Below are 23,289 nucleotides of genomic sequence, written 5' to 3'. Positions count from 1 at the left end.
TGAATAATATATCAATATATAAAGTGTTTTGGTTTGTTTTTAATTTTCAAGTATAATAATTATTTTTGAAGAAATACATTTTTCATGGACTTCCTTTATTTTTTTATTATTACAGAATTCTATATTATACATAATATTTTGTTATTTTAAAACTACTATATTGTGAAATATCCAAAAAACTACATTAAATAGAATAATTTGTTTGTCTCATGTGTCTTATTCAGATATTTAAAAAAAATCATAATAAGCGTATGTTATTGTAAGAATCATGAATGAAACCTGTGAACATATTAAGAAAATCATAAAAAATTTCAATCGTCAAATTAAAAGATTGCTAATATATTAATTATATAAGTTTCAAAATTATCCAGTCGCAGTACCGCTGTTTCTGTTTCAGTCGCTTGAAACGTTTGCTCAGTCGCACGCGCAGTTGCTTTCAATTCAAATTCAAATAATGTATGGCCATTCAATTATTTCTTGATACTTGTCACTCAGCTACGCTCCGACAAGATCGTTGTTGTTTTTAATTATAACTTAAGTTTGTTCTAATTGTGTATAGTTTTATCACTAAGGTAAGTTGAATTTCCTTTTCTACTTCAATAAAATATTTTTTAAGTCAGCTGTTACATACAGGTTAGGGTAAAAAAAGTAAATAAATTAATCGCGTGACAAGATTTGATATGTCGATATTCTATATGAAGTCTCGTAATCATGGTGTGGTTTTTAATTGCCACGGCTATTTCGTTGATTGCTTGCGGAATCCACATGGTCGGTTTTCTGCGCAGAATCGCCAATTAATTCAATTGATTTTAATACAAAGTATCAGATGAGGTATTTCATAAGAAAAAACACGCTTGTTTATTTATAATTTGAACATTGTACTACTACTATATATTACCGAAGGAGTTTTTGACTTAATATTTATTACAAGTACAGAAAAATTTGGTTAACTTTATATTGGACAGCGTGAATATAATGCAAATATTATGTATACATTGTGTATCTGTAATTATAAAATACTCGCTTAACTAATACATAAAAAAAAAAAAAATTAAGGCTTGTTTAATTAAGATTTTACATTTAAAAAAATATAAATCTTATATTATAACTTATGTTTATTTAAAAACAAATTTAACTCCTTTACTTACAGTAGTAATGTCAAAGATATAATTATGTCAAGGTTAGGATAATCTTCGCATGTTCTGTTAAAGCCAATCAGATAAAACGTTTAAATCCATAATAATTCTGGTTAATGCCAGTTACAATAATGTGTTCACTATCTTATCGAGGAGTAATAAATGTTCTTTTAAAGCACCAGTTCAATATCAATTTAAAATCATAGCATTATATTGCCAATAAAAGTTGCTTGTTAAGACATATTCGTTTCAAACTGCCAAATGATAAACTAATCTTTAACCTTAAATGTTCACGAGTCTATGGATAACAAATAATGTATAAAATAAGTATACATACAATTTATATTAGCTCGTTAAATTATGTTACTTTTGATAAAGTAAACTTAAATTTTATATAACATTATCTGGTAACTATGCCTGTGTGGAATAATAAATTTAAATTCCTGACTTTTTAGGTGTTTCATTGCACATTTTAGTTGTATGTGTTTGTGTAATATTAACACACACATGTACAACTAAAACACAACTGTATACAAAATACAGATTGGTTTGAATATTGTCTAAGAATAAGAAACCAATAAAAAAACAATCATGTACTTAAAATTGTTTGGAGACATAACTTGTATCAATAGTTACAATCAAACATACATCTTGTATGATTGTTATAGTGTTGTTTAGATTAGACATACATAATCTATGAGGACAAGATAAAGATTCTTTTCCAGAATCGTAACTGATGTTGCACTTTAATTGTGACAGAAATTGTCACATTTTTAAATAAATATATGACTGGAGCTGACTAATTAAGTACAGTAAGGGCTTTGTGGTCACAATAGCTCAAAGACTTTATTGCTGTAATGTTTATTTTTCCATATACTTGTTGTTGTCATATTTTTTGGACCTCATCCTTTAAGCGGGATCACTGCAAGTCAAATTATTACTGTGTGGGGCTAAAGTATTCAGATGGGCTTTTGCTATAAAATCCTACCATCAAGCAGGTTGATATTGATACACACTTAATGTATTCGATATTTTTAAATATATTTTTTTTCAATATTTAACTAAGGATTTCTTAAACATATGGTGATAGTTAAAAAGTTAGTATATATATTCTTCAAACAATGCTAATACCTAATAGCAAAAATTTCAAATTGACCTGGTCATCCTCTCATTGAAACTTGCAATGAACTAGTGAAATAAAACTGGTAAGACATTGAAAACATTAGTTAGATTGACTAGACTTAGCATAGAACTGTTGGACAAATTTTAGAATTTGGATAAAAATATCGAACATTTATTATTGGTTACATACATTTGTTACGTATATAATATACTAGTTGAACCTGCGGCTTTACCCGCGCGTAAATTCACAAACCGTCAGTCCTCATTTTAGGTGAATTAAATAAAGTAGCCTATGTCCTTCTCGAGTTACACTTAAACTATCATCGTACCAAAATTCATCTAAATCGCTTCAGCGGTCTAAGCGTGAAGATTTAATGGTAAATGATTAATTCATCTGTTATTAATGCAACATATTAAAGCTAAGGATGTGTCAGGTGCCATTATCCTTAGGAGTTTGTTGGTAGTAAATGCGGTGGCGATTTATTACGAGATCGATGCAACTGTTTGTACAAGTGCATGCTGTACATGCTGTACATGTTGTTTGTTTAGCGTCACTGTCCCGTAACTTTCCTATTGTTTCTAAATTATTCAATAAGTAAGAATTACCTAAATTATACTGTATTTTACAACTTGTGATTGTTCTGAAAATCTTGTCATATTAACTTAGTGTCTAAAATGGGCAGGATTTTTACAAAAACAGAGTTTTATTCTTTTATCCTGGTTTACCAGCTGTAATATGAAGTTATAAATACAATTTGAGAGTCATATCTTTCTTATTTGTTTTCACTTTAGTGTAAAGTGAGAGAATAAGAGAATAATTAGCAATGGAGAATTGCTAACTATTTTGCAAACCTGCGATGGTCACTGTATTACGATGAGTCATTTATTAGTTATGTATCTTACATGTTACACTTACGTGGAAAAGGTTAATAAAAAGTGAAACAATTAAAAACTCCTTGGGACAATTGATTGCTGCTGATACAGATGTGTATGCTACTTTTGACGACGTAGTTATTAAAAAAAGCCGATCTTTAGCCGTTTTCTCATCAAATCCCCAGTACAATTTCAAAGCTAATTTTCTTCGCTGATTCCCGATGTTTTCGGTTCAAAATCCCGTTGGCCCAATTAAATGGGCTTTATATTAATAAAATTTCAGTCCGAAGCTTAGAATTTGGCAGTATTGTCAACAGCCTCGTGTCTTGAAAAGCGCGTAAGTCATTGGCCTTACGCCTTAACTTTTTTCGGTCGTTTCGAATGTACCGATTATGAGATTAAAGGAATAAAGTGCATTTGTGCTTGAGCATTTTAATAACTTTATGGTATTGTACATCATCAATACAAGAGTATCAATAAATTAAATTTTTTTTAGAAGGGAGACACACTTGACATTGCCGCTCTCGTGGCCGAAATGGTCAAGAGTACATAATCTTTATCCAGATCTTCACAAATACCACCCACAGCTTAATTTTTTGAAATAAACTTGTCTTGCCATATATCTACTTATACGGAGTCCTCGAGCATCCACGATGAACGTAAAAAACGATACATAATATTCAACATCGTAAAACGAGATCGACCACTTATCCGAAAATATTTCACTTGACAGTCAAAGCTATCATATTTTCGTTGAATTTTGTCACAAAATTTTACAACTAAAGTTCTTATAACAGCTTCGTCGAATAAATCAAACTGGACCAATGATATCGCGTCAAATCGATGTCAAATATTGCTTATTTGGCTTTTGTCCTCATGTGGAATAGGTTATAGGTAATTTTTGCCAACAATTAGTTTCTCCTTACGATAAATATTTATATCATATTCAAAGAACATCTGATAAATTAAATTGATAGAGATTTCTGTAAACATTTAAATTAACAACATGATGCAATCCATGTATATGAAAAATAATGTTTTGCGCTAGTTTGTACGTAAACAATAATAATATATTATCAGCAAGCTTGGGCGAATGTGTTATTGGCCCATATTCAGTGGCCTGGCAGTCAATAGGTCCATACAATTAGAGATTTAATCGACTTCAACTATTACATAAAGAGACTGAAAAGCTTTCGTATTCAATACCTAATTGATATTGAATTAGGGTCTTAAGATTGATAATTCTAATTCATTCAATGCCATTGCTACTTTAATTTACTTGGAATGATTAAGTGGCGCCAGATTTTACGATTTGTTTAAATATGGAATGCAATAGAAACTATTGCATTTTGTATCAAATCTAATATCAGTAAACGATTTAAAATGTTTTCCATATCCCCTTCACCATTTATAACAGTAATTATTTCGAATATGTCAGTTTTATAAATACTGTTTTTTTTTTTTAATTTATATAAACATCGGTATTTTATTATTTTTAAATAATATAAATATATTTAAATGTTGTAAATTTTAAAGTAAAATTGTTCTTCGCCGGATTTGATTTTGTGAGTAACATTACGTTTAAAAATTGAACTATTTATTACGAAATATACTTTAGTCATCAATTATAAACACGTGTTCAGGATAAAATAACATCATATATCTTATTAAAAAATTCCTTCTGTTGCTGTCTATCATAGATAATACCGCGTTGTTATATAAGAGTTCTTTCATCATTCAAATCGTACTTACCAAGCCCGATTTATTTCTTGTTTTGGCACTTACGCACACTAAACAAATTGTAGCTGGCCATGAGAATATTAAAAATTATTGACATTATTAGGATTTATAGTTTTTTGCACTAGCCATGATCTATTTTATACGATTATTACCTTTTATGTAGTACTTTTTTTATTACCCAAGTTTAATTTAGGCAAAGGTATGTAATATTTATGTTTAATTTTAATATCCCATTTAGGTTTTGTATCTGTTATCAAAAACTTTTGAATATTATGATATTATAATATAATGAAAAAAAATATTGAAGCTACTTCTCACATTTTGGATTCAATGGAAGTTGTCAAATTTGCTTAATATTGTTTCTGAAATTTAATTTTACGATAGACGTATACATACGTACGTAGTTTACAGCTGAAAGATTATGCTATATATATATATATATATAATTTATTGAATGGTTTATTTATTTATACATGGTCAAGGACAGACATAACTAGAAATATAATATGATGGATATAATGGATACTAATCCAAACTAATAAAGCAGTATTTTATGCAGTGTGTAAGCGGGTTGCTTTGTCTTATAGTCTTATTTTATATACTACCAACGTATAATTATAATAAGCAATTAATTCGGCATATTTTATAATATTTGTTATTTTAATATATTTTATATTTAAATTTTATTCTGAGTATTGCCTCAGTAAAATATTGATTGTTAAAACGTGAGAGGTCCCTGAAAGTATTTCTATAAATAACAATAAAGTCCCAAGAGATAATATTTATATTATTATGTACGCAGAACCTAGACGTTATCATCTATTTGTTTATAGTGATGCTGTTGTGGAAAGATACTCGTAATGTCATAAGATAACTGACCCCCTGCGGCTCAGGCGGTACACGATGACGACACATGAGAGAAAATTACAGGCAGTTTATATTAAATGAAGTATATCTATCGGCATATTAAATTAAGACTTTCGTCGTTTTCTTTATTCGTTATATGCTCGAACTCAATGTTTATCCAAACTTCGAAATAAGTTACTTGATTAAAATTTAACATAGTAAATTTTTTCTCTAACACAATATGTTGATTTTGGAACTTTTTGTAATAAGATAAGTTGTTCAAAAATTATTAAAATAAAACAATTAACACATATTAATAATTAACTAACTTATATAAAACAGTATTGCTACATTAATTGTCTCAAAAATTAGATATTGGTGCTAAAAATAACCATTAGCGTTGAACGCTGAAAATAAATAGTTAGCATAATTATTGTTGTTTTATTTATACGTATCCGGTTGACTAAGTTACAAATTTGCAAAGTTACGAGTAAATTGCAATTGAAGACTTTTGCTCGTGTTCATTTTGGTGTTCGTAAACACGGTGTTTGTTGATTATATGTAAAATATCTATTCTGTTTCTGCATGGTATGTTTTTTTATTGACTGGCAACATTAAATTAAATAATAATTTTTAATTAAGTTAGGATTTACAGTTTCTTCTCTAATCGATACAAATAAAATAAGTACTCATTTTTGTCCTCAATTACTTCGTTTAGATTACTGCCATAGTCACTTGCCACACAAGAGCCGAGATGGTCCAGTGGTTAGAACGCGTGCATCTTAACCGATGATTTCGGGTTCAAACCCAGGCAGGCACCACTGAATTTACATGTGCTTAATTTGTTTATAATTCATCTCGTGCTCGGCGGTGAAGGAAAACATCGTGAGGAAACCTGCATGTGTCTAATTTCAACGAAATTCTGCCACATGTGTATTCCACCAACCCGCATTGGAGCAGCGTGGTGGAATATGCTCCATACCTTCTCCTCAACGGGAGAGGAGGCCTTAGCCCAGCAGTGGGAAATTTACAGGCTGATTATGTAGTCACTTGTAGTTGGGAGCCGATTTAGTACGGATAAAATTAATAAAAATGTACCCCTAACATTTCCCACCTTGAAGTTGAAATTGCCAAAAAAACTTTCTTAGTCTACGTACGAAATAGGTTCGAAGATATCCTGATGAGACAGTCAGCGGTATTTCGCTTATATATAGATATTGTCGTATATCTTTAAAACATGAACTTATCTCGTGTACAGGTAGGTAACTTATCTCATGCCGTCGTAAATCATAGTAAAGGTCGCCAATGAGCAATTATGTAATTAACCACTATATTCAATTGTATATATTATAAATAAAGATTATAATTAGCTGATGTCGATAATGGTAACTATGTACGGGAAAAATTCTTACCTATTTTCGTTAAATATATACCATATTTATGACAATTGACGTAAAATTGACAGTGACGTATCGCTTGCAAATCTAAGAGTTACAAATAAAAAAAAAAAAACGAATGCGTCCATTTGTGGCAGTTACGTTCTTTTTTTGTTTTTTTAAATTTGGAACCCAATATTCGTGTAATTTATATTTATATAAACGTTGCAATTAAATTTTACTTTCATTCAGCGTGGTTATAGTCGTATACGATCTTTATCCCTAAGGTTGGTGACGCAACGGCGATGTAAGGAATGGTTAATATTTCTCTTCTTTGTTTATGGGTGCTAGTGACCATTTAGCAGGTGGCTCATTTCACGTTCTACTTATTTACTTCAGAATGTCTTATATAAGTTATTTAAAAGTCTTTCATTTGCATCTAAACAATGTTTTACATGATTATTTATACTTCTAACTAAAAATTATGAACATTGTTATAACTAACATTCCTTTTAAATTATAAAATGATGATAAGATCTAGTCATTGAACAACTACTTAAGTGTTCAATAGAACTTTAAAGTTACTAAAATTAGACGTTTTTTTACTGAAATTACAAATGACCTTGACAAGTTATATGATCGTTATATATTCCTGTACGACGTTATATAAAACAGATATGATATATTGAATGAATAATTTATTATAATTATTAGAAATAAATATTTCGTCTAATCATTTAGCAACAACGCGGCCTTTGGGCAAATGACGTCACAGAACGTACGTGGGTCTAATTTTGCGACACATTACGACAATGTTTTGATGACCTCAAAATTGTAATGCTGATCTTTTATTTCGTTAATGTAACACGTGTCCAGTTTTTCCATTGCAATAGAGGCTAGTTCTATCTTGTGTGACTGTTGACTTAAAAACCGTTTGTTGATTTATCATTTTAATAATATTGATATTTATTTCGTTGGTGGTTTGCGTCAAATATAATCTCGTGTTGTGTTACGTTCTCGGTTAGTTACTGAGGGTCAGTGATACGATTTGACGTTGTTTCATATTATGTGAATGTACACTTAGTTGTAAACATTTCTTATATTTTAAGTAAGTTGTCGATTGTTTGTCAGCTCAATATTTAGATTTTAGACATTGTATAATAATCGGTCATTTTTATAACTTTGTTCATTTTTAATAAAATTTTACATTGGATAAAATAAGCGATTTTGAAACTTTATGAAATTTCAAATATTCACAGCAACATTCTCTTGCTTTTTTAATTACAAATTATTTTTTAAACTATCCTATTTGGGGTCGCCTGCTCGGTGCCAGCCCTCTTTGAATTATTTCGCTGGTTTTTAATAGGCTTAGCCCCGTAGAGGCAGAGGTGGTCACGGGTCTACCACGGAAAGCTTGTATCGTATTCAAATAAAACGACCGAGAATTATTTAATACAATTAATAAAACTCTTTGACATAATACATTTTGTTAAGACAGGGCTCTATCTAGTCTGCTGGAAACCAAGGCATCATGAATTATGATAATAATTTCGCTTTGTAACATGTTCCTGATATGAATTACTTCAACATTGCATTACTCTTAACATCACTATAATTAAATGGTAATACAATAATTTATAGTAATGTTAGAAGTGTTATTACATAATGAAAATTATCGATATCGACAGAGCTATAAAAATATCGACTTTACAACCTTATTGGAAAGTATGAAACAGTAATTAATTATTTTAACGACGCGAGCAATATGCCAATAAATAGTTCCAATTTTAGTTAAGGATTACAATTTCAGAATTGGCGTCTTTATTAATAATATTGATTTAATTGTTATTAGATCTCATCGTTCAATTTGCAATTTATATTCTAGTTCAAATATAACCATTTCCTACCACACGTTACTTTTCTATAGCCTTTACAATATAAAATTGACATAATTCTCTAATCAATATTAGCAAGTAAAATATATCATTCGTTGGTATTTTTTTAACCTTACATTCTATATTTAAGAAAAAAACGTTTATTTTTTACAGAACAACCATGGACGGTCCCGCAGGACCATCGCCATGTCAGCTACGAAAGGGAAGAGACGAAACCACGGAACGATTGAGCGCTAATGACAGTGGCAGTTGTCAGAATGACAGCTGTCAGTGTGACAGAACACAGAACGAAGTCAAAATAAATAGCAAGAGGTTTGGCAGGGGTGCGGTAGAATCAGGTATGCAATTGTATTTTTATTGTAATAGGCGTACGGGCAAATAGACCACCTTCTGGTAGGTGGCCACCACAGCTCATAGACATTGGCTCTGTAAGAAATATTAACCATTTTTTACAACCGACCTGTGTGCCACTGACCTTAGGACATAAGATGTTATGTCCCTATGACTGCAGTTACACTGAATCACTAACCCTTTATTTGTTATGTATATATTTAGTTGTATTGCTGTTTGGCGGTAGTATTCTGAGTTGTTGGAACCTACCCATATGGGCATTCAAAAAACCCTACCCCCAGGAAACTTAAACGTTTAAATAGTTATTAAAAAAATATTCATTGGCCCATTTAATTTAATTGACGTCACATTTGGTCAAGTTTCATAGATAGCAAAATTACCAAAACTGTGTCAAAAACAAGATGCGAATATAGCATCTTATCGAAATAGTTGCAAAATTTAAACAAATAGATACGACCAGATGTCCGTTATCAGGTCTCGAGAATGCCCCACTTATCACACGACTATTAGTGTTTTTCTTTGATGTGACCTTTGTGTATTTCATCATTTTGATTAAGAAATTAGTTTTTAACTTTCGTGTGATACGTTTGTTTTTTATAAACAAGCTGTTGATATTGTTTATATACTTTGAACAGGGTAGGCGAGAGTGTGAGGTCAACATGAATAAAATGCAATACAAATAACACGTGTATAATGTTATAGGTACATAACGAATGTTGTCTGTTTATTAAATACCCTGCAACAATTAAAAATCCAATACTCCTGAACGGAATTCTTATCCATTTGGATCGTGATTTTACAATATTTAATTAAATGCAAAGTTACTGTTGGCTCGATATAAAAGTTCCGCTTAGGAAAACCGACTTGCGATTATTTATTATTTAAGTTACAAACTTATAATGTATTTTATCTTTTTTTATTCCTGGCGCGTATCTACGCTATTGGAGCACAAAATATTCTGCCAATGTCACCTGTCAAAATGTGTTTCGGAAAAGAATTCACGAATTATGACAGACGGCAGATTCCTTGGCCAGAGATAGAATCACCGTTTAAGATATAAAGGGAACGAGGTTAGAGCGGAAGAACGAACGAACTTATGAACTACAAGCTGAACCTTTAGCTTCATTGTCGCAAAATGTATAATACTTTATAGCACACAAACCTTCAACCCCATTTTACCTTCTCAATGAATCAATTTAAAAGAGTAGCCTATTTCCTTTCCCGGGACTCGAGCTATCCCCACACCAAGTTTCATCTAAATGTTTTCAGCGGTTTAAGTGTTACAAGGTAACATACAGAGTTACTTTCGCTTATTACAAGCGAACCGCCCCGGTTTCACACGGGTGCAATGTTGATACTAAACATACTACAGAATGTCTTACAACGTTCACTACTATATTGAGCATGTATTATACTCATAAACATTTCTCTTGAATCAAAATATCTATTAAAAAAAAATCGCACCAAAATCCGTTGTGTAATTTTAAAGATCAAAGCATACACATGGACAGACAGCGGTAAGCGACGTGTGTTTGACGTAGTGTTTTATACTATGTAAAGATAGTACCGAATTTTGATATATTTTTTTGTTTTAGGTTTAACACACGAATGCGGCGTGTTCGGCGCAATCGGCACAGGGGAATGGCCGACTCAAGTGGACGTAGCACAAGTTATATGCCTCGGGCTTGTCGCGCTGCAGCACCGGTAAATATATTTACATGATCAAAGTATATATAATTGTATATATGACATATGACAGTGTAGTCATAGTTGCAGGAATTCTTTACCCAACATGGAGTATTACACTTACTACCATATATTGTACCAAATATACTATTGACAGTAACATAAATTAGATTTACAAGGGTTGTCTTTAGGGTTCCGTCCCCAATGGGGTCCCAACCCCATTACTAAGATTCCGCTGTCCGTCCGTACGTCTATCTGTTCGTCTGTTTGAATTTTGTACAAATGAAACATATACTAAAAACAGAATAAAATAAATATTTAAGTGGGCCTCCCTTACAGACATGATTTTTTTTTGTCGTTTTTATAAATAATGGTATTGAATCCTTAGTTTTATTTTTAAGCTACACGTTACCCGTTCGAGGAGATATTTTGGAGTTTATTATGAAAATGCTTACGAGTTAAAGAATTCCATTCAACACAAGCAGGTTTACTAAGATTTATTAAGCACACGCACTGAGTGCAATGATTCTACTCCAGGTTTAAACTCTCCACCAAGGCTTGAATCAGTTAAAGTTTCCTCGTTTTAGCCGCTGGGTCATTTCGTCTCTTTTATTTCTTAATATTACGGACATTAATAAATAATTATATTTTAGTCTGATCTGTGTTACAATATGTAACAAAGGCCGTACAAGTCTATTGCGGTCTTGCGACAATATCTGCCCGCGATAACCGCAATATCATTACAAAAAGAAAACCGACAAAAGTCTTATTACGCAAAAGTACAGTCATGTTACACTATAGGTATGATCGGACTTTGTAAGTGTTTTATTACGTAACGGTTTCAACTCGGACATTGCTAACATCTTGTGATTCTGAAAATAATGCACGCAGTAAAAAGGCCATAAAATCTTCTTTTTTACTTTTTTTTTTTGATCATAGAATAGTACCAATTTTTCAACAAGAAAAATGAATATTAGCCAAATTGTATCAACTTAATCCTTAATTAAAGTTAAATATCATATTTAAAAATAATATTTCTTAATTTTAAGAAAAAAATGCATTGTGTCGTCGAAAAAGTATTTATTAAAAAGCTCTAATAAACATAATCCAATGGGACGGGAAATCCGACTCGACCAGAAATAATTCATGCGTACGAAATGCCTCAGGTGATTTCTTAGACAAGGAAACATTCTTGTAAATTTTACTAACTTCTAGACACCGGCTAACTACTAAGAATTTATCGGCAAAAAAAATCGAACACTCTTTCATATCCCCGACGCGTGCTTGAATTCGGGATCTCAGAACCTCATAAGCTAGCCACTTTTTTGTTTTGATCTCGCTTGAAAAACCCTTTATGCGTTTCCCCCACGTGAAAGTGGGGGGGTATGTGAGACTCGCCGGTGCCTAGGACGTCGAGTGCCCTCGGTACACCGGAATACTCACAAAAAAACCAGCGGTACATCTCTTCGGCCGGTTCCACGGGACGTTACAAGCGACCGTGACGCCCTGACGGTCGGCCCGCCTATGTAGGCCTCCAAACTTTAGGGTATCTATCTATAAGCTAGCCACTAGACCAAGCACTCATTATATATATAATGTTATGTTATTAAAATGCAAAAACCGAACAAATTTTTAGTCACGCAAAAGTAATCTGTCGATCTTTGATGATATTTACACATGAACATGCTGTGTTTATGAACACATGGAAACTATTAAATATATAAGATATTGTATACATATATGACGTAGCAATAATGAAAGTGCCTTCATCTAAAGTATATATAATAAAGTCTTAAGCAGGTGTTTTATTTCTAAAGGAGCAGTCAGATCGCCTCCGATTGGCATATTGTTATTACACGAACCGGATGAACGGTTATATATTTTGATAAGTTTCGACCAGGCTATTTGATCTGTAGGAGCTTCTTATCATTTTAAAATTAAAACGTTCAACATGTACTTGAAATTATATCTGTGATCGTTTGCGTGAACTCTTAACACGGAGATAATTTTTTTTTAGAAAACCTTGGAAATTTGTTATATTGTGCAGAATATGACTTTTTTAGGGTTCCTTACTCAAAGGGTAAAACAGACCTCTATCACCAGGCTGTATCTCAAGAATCGTGATAGTTTAGATACTTGAAATTTTCACAGATGATGTATATCTGTTGCCGTTATCACACCAAATACTAAATAAATATTTAAAGAGGCTCCCATTCAACACATGTGATTTTTTTTGCCGGTTTTATAGGTAACAACGGAACCCTTCGTGCGTGAGCCCTACTCGCACTTGGCCGGTTTTTTAACTTAATGTGTTGAGAAACGCGATTAGATTTTTTTTTGTAGGCATAAAAAATTGGGCAGATAGACTTATCATGAAGAAAAAAATAGGTCATTTTGGGCTTAGCGTTCAACTCTCTGCGAGAGAGGAAGTGAGAGATTAGAGATATTTTTGAAAAGCATGCTTTGATATGTGTATTTGATATATACAAAAAAATGGCGGATTACATTTATAGCCATTTAAAAATATATTTTGATTAACAGTAGCTTTTAAACTAATTGTCAATATATTTGTTTTTGAACAATTTAATTTAGAGAGACCAATGTAACGTAATTGCTTTACTTATATGGAATAGAATACTATCGTTGTTGCAATAAACAATAAAGATCACCAAAACACAAAGTGCTCTGTGGTATGGTACACATGAAAATTATTTTCTTTATTTTTATTACAAATACATGTCAAAGATACATTTAAACATCAAAATAATAACACGAATAAGACATTTAAGAATTATAACTAAATATAATAGGATATTTTATAAAGTCCCGTGTTTCATTTGTTTCCAGAGGTCAGGAATCAGCGGGTATAGTGACGTCAGAGGGCAAGAGCGCGCGCACGTTCAACACACACAAGGGCATGGGTCTTATCAATAACATATTCAATGACGAAGCCATGAGGAAGCTAAAGGGCAACCTTGGAATTGGACACACGAGGTAAGCACCCCCTTGACCTTGAGTCCAGAAAGTAATTTATTATTACGTGTTCTTCTAATGCTACTAATAAAATCTAAAAGGATTTTAAATAAAGTTAAAATCATTCTTTTTTTTTTAAGCTGGATAATGTAACGTAAACAATATTTTTTTTATGATGTGCATATGTAACGTTTACGAACCACACTCACTTGACATCGTTTGACTTTAGCACGTATAGCGAGACGCATTTTTGATATATATGTATATGTATATTGTTTGGTTCGGGGTCGCCATCTTTTTCATACATATTCACAAATAATACAACAAATCGATAGCTGGATTATCGTATATTCATTTTTACAATATTTCATTGGCCGCGACCACATCTGTCTTATCCTTCTTGACAACTGACATTTTATGTTTTACTAACGTGACAAAGAGCGATTGACTTCACTGGCTATCCAGAATCAAATCTCAAAACTAAGAGATTACAATCACAGTATTTAATTATCTGACGCTGCGACATATATATATATAAAATGCTGTCAAATTCTAATGTTATATTTAAATGTGTAGGTACTCGACATCAGCCGCGTCTGAGGAGGTGAACTGTCAGCCGTTCGTGGTGCACACCGCGCACGGGGCGCTGGCCGTCGCGCACAATGGCGAGCTCGTCAATTGCAGCAGCCTACGAAAGATGGTACCACTAATAGACTATAATTATCTTCAAGTCTTTCTTTTAATTTCCATACTGCTATTACAAACGTAAACCGTTTGTTAAAACGCACTTATCTCAGATCAGTCTGATTAGAAAAATCTACTGCGATTGGATACCTCAATTATTGAGACAGGTTTATAAGACACATTAGATAATATAACATAGCCTAGACTGCAAGCCAGTCTGGGTAGGTGCCACCTATCCATCCAGATATTCTACCACCAAACAGCAATATTTAGTATTGCTGTGTTCCGGTTTGAAAGGTGAGGGTGAGATGATCCAGTGTAACAACAGGCACATGAACATAACATCTTCGTGAGGTTGGTGGCGCGTTGGCGATGTAAATTATGGTTAATATTTTTTACAGCGCCAATGTCTATGGCTGGTGGTAACCACTTACCGTCAGGTGGTCAGTGATCAGTATCCTTTAAGACAACACCGAGCAGCTAGATTATAATCTGTTGTCATTGCCCATAGACATTGCCTTGTTAGAAATTTCAACCGTCTTACGCCGTCGGTGCATTGACAACAGTGAGATCTAATACCTTGTGACTGTAACTACATAAGCCCACTCACTGCAATATAGAATCATATGGTTTCGAAAATGATGACAAGCTAATTAAACCCATTTAAGCTTCCACAAAGCTTTACCGTTGATAAATAAAATGTCTGTTTACAGGTGTTAGGTCGAGGAGTGGGACTATCCACACATTCAGACTCCGAACTGATCACACAAGCCCTGTGTCTCAACCCACCGGAGGGAGAGACCAATGGCCCCGACTGGCCCGCTAGGATCAACCATCTTATGAGGTATGTATGACACTGTTCATCGAAATTAACTTATCTATCTCTCTTAACGCATGTGAGTTCTAATAATAAGTAGTATCAGTCTGCCTCGGTCTAGTGACTAGTTAATAAAGGTGCAGATCACGAGGTTCTTCGTTCAAACCCCAGGTCGAGCCATTAAAAATGTATTGATTTTTCTATTTTAATATTTTTAGTCGTAGTTCGGATTCTGTAAGTTGGACATGTTAGCACTCCCGTGCATCGGATAGTACTCAAAGGCGTTAGTCTTGCGCCTGATCTCTTTCCGGTTGTGTCGGATTTCTCGATCCATCAGATTATATATACTAGAAGTCATCCACTATGTCACGAGGTCACTATAGTATCAGGTGAACTTAGCTAGACTCTTAAATGTAACCGGCCCGGCCGAAACCTATCAGGAAGGAATCAATAAGTTATATAGGTTTTTACTGCAAGCAATCATTATATGAGATTCTCAAATATATATTCATGTCATATAGTCTTATACTAACTCATATTATATGTAAATCCGCACGCAGACAAAGCCACGGGTGGAATGTCGTAAAGAATATTTATGAAAGTAATTCATAAAATTCTTGTGACTAAGAATTTCCATTTTCTTCCAGGCTAGCCCCTCTAAGTTATTCCCTAGTAATAATGCTCAAAGACAAGATATACGCAGTGAGGGATCCGTATGGCAATAGACCTCTCTGCCTTGGCAAGATTCTTCCATTGGGTTCCTCATGTGAGTACATTTATATTTTTTATATCATATTTCAATTCGGAAAACATGATTTAATAAACGACCATATGACACTTGTCGATTGGAAACAAAATCAAGGCCCCTTACATAAGTGGGGCCTCATGTCTAAAGTTATAATGAATGTGCATATTTTATTAAAATTTAAAGTAATATTGGTTGATATGTTAAAATAAAAATATGAGCGATGATTTCAAACAATCGCTTCATTATATTTAAACTTGACCTTTGCGAGTCATTGTGATGTCGACGTTTTATATTATCTCAATCCACATTTCATTAGTTCTCATAGATAATTTCAATGAAACTGTTAACAATTAAAAGAGTTTTTGTTGTGTTTTTTGATATTATAGGAGATATATATAACGGAGTATTATTAAGTTAGTTAAACAGTAATTGAATATTAAAATGAGATACATATTGTTTGTTCGTATGTAGAGGGTCACGGAAACTTCTATTTCGATTCCAATAATTGTTTCACCAATTTTAAACTGTACTATCCTTTCGGATGTATTTTAATCTAATGATAATAGACTTATAAACCTTGTCCTGTTATCGTCTCATTATTAGACAGAGGCCACACCCCGTAATGGATAAGATTTCGAGATTATTCCACGTATTTATTCCTAAATTTGTGGATACAGCAGATTTTTTTATGATGGTTTTTTTTCACTGTTAGTCATATCAACAAATATTAAGCTTATGATACCTCAATGATGCTATTTTACACAAATCCACATTATCTAACAAATGGGCCATATCGGCTGTTTGTAATATTACTGTTGCCTAAAACTTTTTTTTTAATTTCCAATACTGCATGCAATGTCCAGCATTGAATGTAATTTCCACTAATCCATGACTGTAATCTTTGTTTATCGTGACTGTACTTTTGCAGATGTCTACAAATCGTCATCATCGAAGCATGCGGCTGGTAATGCATGTTCCATTCATATATTCATTCATTATTTTTTAATTAATACAAATCATACCTATAATTACATTATATATATATATATATATACATTCTCAACTCATGTTATTTATATAACCATAGTCTGAATAGTTGCCATTTGTTTTTGTATGCCATTGGTTAGGACAAAAGTGATTACGCGATACTTAGTAAATAATATCTCAGTTCCCAAGGTTGATGACGCATTGGCGTTGTAAGGCATCGTAAAAAAATCTTGGACAATCATGTCTATGAACAGTGGTGATCATTTACACATTCTCTCAACAGCTTTCCTGTATTCCTATATAAAATATAGTTTCATATAGCTGTAATGTGTCCAAATGATGCACCTTCTCATTGCATGTTAGCACGTGGGTCTGCATTTAAGGAACCTTAATATCGATAAATAACTTTTTATTTCGATTCACAGTGTAGAATATCGTTTAAAGTCTGTGTGAACAAAGTCTAATGCGTAACAATATAATCAGGTCCAGATAATCGCAAAAGTGCATGTCACAAAGGAATATTTCATACAAGGACATCTCACTAAACATATTTCTGTTTTTAATATTTGATATTCTTACAATGTATTATTTAAATATTTTGAAATCTAAATTAATGTTGAAAATATAATCCAAGTGTGTGTGTCAATAAGTTTCTGAAGTCGCTTTTCAACAAGTTCAACTATAGACTTTTTATTTTTAAACAAATATTTATAGCTACACTTCTCAAATTCTAATTACTAAGATGTACTATCGTTCTTGACACTAAAGATAATTTAAAATGATAATTTAGATATTGAATGAACAAAAAAATAATTTCTTATACCATTATTATATATATGAGGATTTTAACTTGTATTTTTAGGTTCATACATATATATTTATATATCAGGTATTGCATGAGAAGTCAATTCATTTAATATTATATTTCGAAAATACTTTATTTATTATTTATATTTTATTGCAGTCCTTATGAATGGTTCTGCGAAGAACGGCGTGGAGGACAGGGCTGAAGGCTGGGTCGTGTCATCTGAATCCTGTGGATTCCTTTCTATCGGTAAGTGTAAAACGTGTTAAGTATTATCATATTTTAAATAAACCCAGTGTAAAGTTATGGTCATTGCCATTTATTAATAATAAAAAAAACTACTGCATTAACTTCTAAATATTTTACTGTAGTGTCAAGGCCTCCTCTTTTACCTCAGAGTTTGTTCTACCATGCCTCACTGGAAGTCGTTGGATAATAATTATTAAATAAATGCTAAATAATGATTAAATAATTAAGAGTAAATATCTCGTATAAACGAAATATTTTGTACTACGTATGTTTAACTAATTTACAATAGGCTATTTGACTGGTTTTTAAAATGCCTTTTATATTATTTAGTAGAGGTTAAGGAACCCAGTAAAAGTTGTTTTTTTTTTATTCTTGTACATATTTGCTGAAAAATATCAAAATAAACATTCCATATTTAAATAGCGCGCGAAAACGCTACTTTGACAATATGCGAAAGCGCTACTATGCAATGGGGTCGGTGACGTCACTTGCTTGTATTTTAACCTGTGACACATATAATCCAGACACTTAATTTAATAAGCAAGTGACGTCATCATAAGCCCGACCAATCAGAAGCGTTTTGTGTCACGTGACAAACGTTTAAAAAAATGCATTTTTATTTATGGATTTTTGAATAAATTAGTTATTATTTTCAACTTTCGTTGATAAATAACCATTTTTAAACTCATAATATATACTGATTACAATAATTGACACTTTATTTTTCGCATTGTCAAATAGCCTGTTACCGAGATGTTAATTTCGTCTTTAAACGTTAAATGAAAGCTAAAGTAACGGCCGTCGTATTCTCAGGCGCCCGCTACGTGCGCGAGGTGCTGCCCGGCGAGATCATCGAGATGTCGCGGCACGGCGTGCGCACCGTGGACGTGGTGGAGCGCCCCGCCGACAAGCACCAGGCCTTCTGCATCTTCGAGTACGTGTACTTCGCGCGGGCCGACAGCATCTTCGAGGGTGAGGCTCCTCGCTATCGCCGGACCGAATAAGATCCCGTTGTTCCAAGTTTGAGTCCTATCGGGGCAAAATATAAACGTGCTAAACTCGTGCCTCAGATAGTGCGTTTATCCTGTGATTCCACGTGTGATCTAAAACTGTTGGTGTCAGCGTAAGCCGATAGGGAGTGCTCATGTATCTGTGCACACGTGCGTATAATCTTATCCTTAGCACTCATTTTATTGTCGCTGAAAATATCAGCTCCTAAAATTTTTTGCCAGGGCTGTTGACCCGGTGATATAATATTTTACATCAACATCTATCGAGTGATTAGATCACAGCATTCGTTTAAGGTGAGTGTATTGACACGATAACGTGGCGCCCGCAGGTCAGATGGTGTACTCGGCGCGCCTGCAGTGCGGCCGCATGTTGGCGCGCGAGTCGCCCGTGGACGCCGACATCGTGTCGTCCGTGCCCGAGTCCGGCACCGCCGCCGCGCACGGATACGCGCGACAGGTACCACTCGCCACCCCCTCCCGCCGACGCGACCCACCACCACCACCCGCCACGTTAAATTAACATGATAGACTTGTATATTACCAAGCTATCTTTTGTGATAGCCTACTCGAATGAAGTACAAAAAAGCCTTCAGCCTTCTAGCCTACGGAGTACATAACAAACAACATTTTAATTCCAGACTTATTTTCTGATTATTATGTTTAATGTTCGTTTTACTTCCGACAGTCGGGGATACCCTTCATGGAGGTCCTGTGCAAGAACCGATACGTCGGCAGAACGTTTATCCAGCCCTCCACGAGACTGCGCCAGCTGGGCGTCGCTAAGAAGTTTGGTGCGCTGTCGGAGAATGTGCGCGGGAAACGGATCGTGCTCATAGACGACTCGATCGTGCGAGGAAACACGATCGGACCGATTATCAAGTTGTTGAGGGATGCGGGAGCGGCTGAGGTGAGGGTTTATAAATATAAGTACTTTTTTTAATATTGCCCAAGTAAGACACACACCTAAGCACACGAGGAAATGGGAAATACCTTCTAATGATGGGTACTTTTTTGCCATAGATATATTTGTAAGAAATGGTCATTAATGTGATCTTAAGATGTTTTGGTGCTTTTTTGTCTCTACAGCAAAGTAGAGAAAGTTTATTTATGTGTAAATAAATTGTTAAGCTAAAATGTTTACTAAACTTATCTCTGTATCAGGTACACATAAGGATAGCATCCCCGCCCCTCAAGTACCCATGCTATATGGGCATAAATATACCAACGAGAGAGGAGCTCATTGCTAACAAAATGGACTCATTTAAACTCGCCGAACATGTCGGTGAGTTGATTTTTTTTATTTAGTTAGAGATGTATTTTGAATTAATTCATCTTGTTTAAAGTTTTATAGTATGTAAGGGTACATTTGGTGTTTTCAGTGTTTAGTTTTTTAGTAATAAAAGTATAACGAGTACCACATGCCGTAAGTTTTTAATTCGACGTTCAAAATAACTACAAAATTTCACCTATTTTGCGATATCCCCACGATTTCATCAAATGCAGGAAATATATGATTAGAGCACGAGAAACGAAAGTCTGAGAGGGTGACTGCAATTGTCTATAACTTTGTAATGTATTGCTTCAGGTGCTGACAGTCTCGAGTACCTCAGCGTGGAGGGTCTTGTAAGCGCGATCCACTACAACATGAAGGTGACGCCCAGCGACGGAGTGGGCGGCCACTGCACCGCGTGCCTCACCGGGGAGTACCCGGGCGGCCTGCCCGATGACGTCGACTGGTGAAAATAGAACTAATTCTGTTTGGAGTAAGGAGCAGTTTCTCGTAACATAAGTGTAGCAATGACGTCGTTTTCGGCGGTACTATTAGTAAGTACGGAGCGATATAATAAGGTCTACAGAGCAAAAACAAACGTGGAATTGTTATGTTTACTTTTCCTTTACATACATAATTGTAGTACAACAGAATACTTAATAATATTTCCAGAAAGTTTTTATATACTCTGTGGAAGTCCATAGATATTTTTGAAAAGTACACAAGATATGTTGTGAAATAGTTACATGGTATGTTTGTAGGTTATATAGTAATAATACGGTAAACAATATAAAAAAAGAATACCTCTTATTTGAATATCATATAATAATACTCAAATATTGCAAAATAGAATACCGAAACTCTTATATGATAATGCAATAAATCTGGTAGTAACATATTTCTGTCCTTTGCATTGGGTACCATTCATTTATTACGTAAGACTATTTTCGCTATTTATTGACCCCCTCCCCCCCTAATATAAGAAAAAATAAGAACTGGCCGACCCCCTCCCTCCCTGTTTAATATTTATTTCGTAAGAATCTAAAGGAGAAAATGAATACATATTTGGTTTATTTTACTGTTTATTTTTCAAAGTAACAACTTTTTGAAATGTGTTTATTTGTAATTTCAAATATTCTAAAGGTACGCATCCGAACGAACCTCAGCAATCGCGTGGTTTCCCGCGTTTTTTCAAATAATTTTAATTTTTTTGATCTTACGTAAGAATTATCGAAACTCCTTCCCCTCCGAAATCGTCTTACGTAATAAATGAATGGCCACTTGTCTACAATATTATAAACAGTTGTTTTCAAAGAGAAATATAATTTTTTCATAAAATTTAATATTTTTTTGGGTTTTATTATTTAAAACCAAATAATATCGAATGTAAGATTGGAATCTATAATTTTACGAATAATATTCTCGGTAATAAAGTACAAAGACGATTAAAATAATTAAAAAATATGAATGGATTTCATAGGTTTTACTGATCTTAAAAGAAAATCTTTATATATTTCTAATACCTCCAGTTATCTTAGTTTTTTACAAAAGACTAACGTTTTTACCTAAAAATAAATTATAGCGAATAGGGACCAGATATTTGAATATCAGCCATTCTGCATTTAGTTAACATTACATCGGTGTAAATTTGCGTTCGAAAATATTAAAAAAAATATAATTATGTTTAGTTCTATTTTTAAATATAATTGCGCATAATTGTATGTGTATTATGTAATATGAATATTGTTTCGTTTTTCTTATATAAATCTAATTCTTTTATATATTAAGGTTGTATTTTAAAGTTTATAGTTCTATTTCTTTAGATTTATTCTTTTTTAGTCGTGCTGGTTTCGACGAATATATTATTAATGTTTAGAAATTTAAAGGGATGATTTCGCGCAATATTATTGAATGAGTAACAAGCAAGTTTCTCCTTATCCTGAAGTTCCTTTTTATTGGCGTCCTTTTCCTTCATAGCGATATTATAATTAGCGCGAATAAGAGGCATATACTCTATTGTTTAATGAAATTTATCTTTTAATTGTATTCTTTAGATCAATCTGTATCAATTTCAAAAGGTTAACAGTAGTTTGTTAAACAAATGTTGATTATATAAAACAAATGTTATATTAATAACTATTATTATAAAAGTTTAGTTAGCCATGGACTTCCTGATACGAATAAATAATTTATTTACAGGAAAGATTTATGGTCATTTTATGTCTACATAGTTGGTCCATGGAAAACTAAATTGTCATTTGGATAGTTCATTATTCGTTTGTTTGATTTCCTGTTGGCTTAAATAAGTTCTCGAATATAGTGCCTTATCGAATAGGATAGATCTGAATTGTTTTGTCTTATAAAATAGAACTAAGAGTATTTACAATGTACATTCCGATGTTTTATTTGATAGAATTTATAATAAATAAACATTTTAGGGACACTTTTTACTGTTTTATTACCTCAAACCCAGTGGCAGAGAAATTATCCCACATCTAAGTTTGGCTTATTACACGCGTTTTGAATGCTTTGCTCACGATGACAGAATTATTATCAGAATAAGAGAAATATAACAAATAAAATATGAGATTCGAAAATCCGATCATCAGTGGGCATCTCAGCCTTACACGGATAAAGAAGAGATAAGAAAGTGTGGATGAGTGTTTTTAAATTTCCATGCGAAATAAGTAATGATTTATATATTGTTTTAATTATCTGTAA

At 33.1% G+C, this 23,289-nt stretch overlaps 1 protein-coding gene across 2 annotated transcripts; it reads left to right on the top strand.

The window, feature by feature from the left end:
• The first annotated feature begins 389 nt into the window (after positions 1-389).
• LOC113404520 (amidophosphoribosyltransferase-like) lies at positions 390-21,846 on the top strand. Of its 2 annotated transcripts, XM_026645447.2 has the most exons (14): positions 390-572; positions 9,142-9,326; positions 10,935-11,043; positions 13,873-14,019; positions 14,575-14,698; positions 15,396-15,526; positions 16,147-16,265; positions 17,176-17,211; positions 18,199-18,288; positions 19,102-19,260; positions 19,628-19,755; positions 19,984-20,205; positions 20,460-20,580; positions 20,884-21,846. In XM_026645447.2, exons 2-14 carry the CDS (start codon positions 9,149-9,151, stop codon positions 21,036-21,038), a joined length of 1,719 nt encoding a protein of 572 aa, XP_026501232.1. In that variant the 5' UTR covers positions 390-572; positions 9,142-9,148; the 3' UTR covers positions 21,039-21,846. The 2 variants fall into 2 exon arrangements, with proteins under 2 accessions (XP_026501232.1, XP_026501234.1); XM_026645449.2 differs by lacking the exon at positions 17,176-17,211 and having other exon boundaries at positions 20,884-21,845.
• The last annotated feature ends 1,443 nt before the right edge of the window (positions 21,847-23,289 follow it).

Source organism: Vanessa tameamea, chromosome 5 (assembly GCF_037043105.1).
Source record: "Vanessa tameamea isolate UH-Manoa-2023 chromosome 5, ilVanTame1 primary haplotype, whole genome shotgun sequence".
NCBI lineage: Eukaryota > Metazoa > Arthropoda > Insecta > Lepidoptera > Nymphalidae > Vanessa > Vanessa tameamea.
The sequence above is the reverse complement of the archived record's forward strand: the minus strand, read 5'-3'. Positions and strand labels throughout refer to the sequence as shown.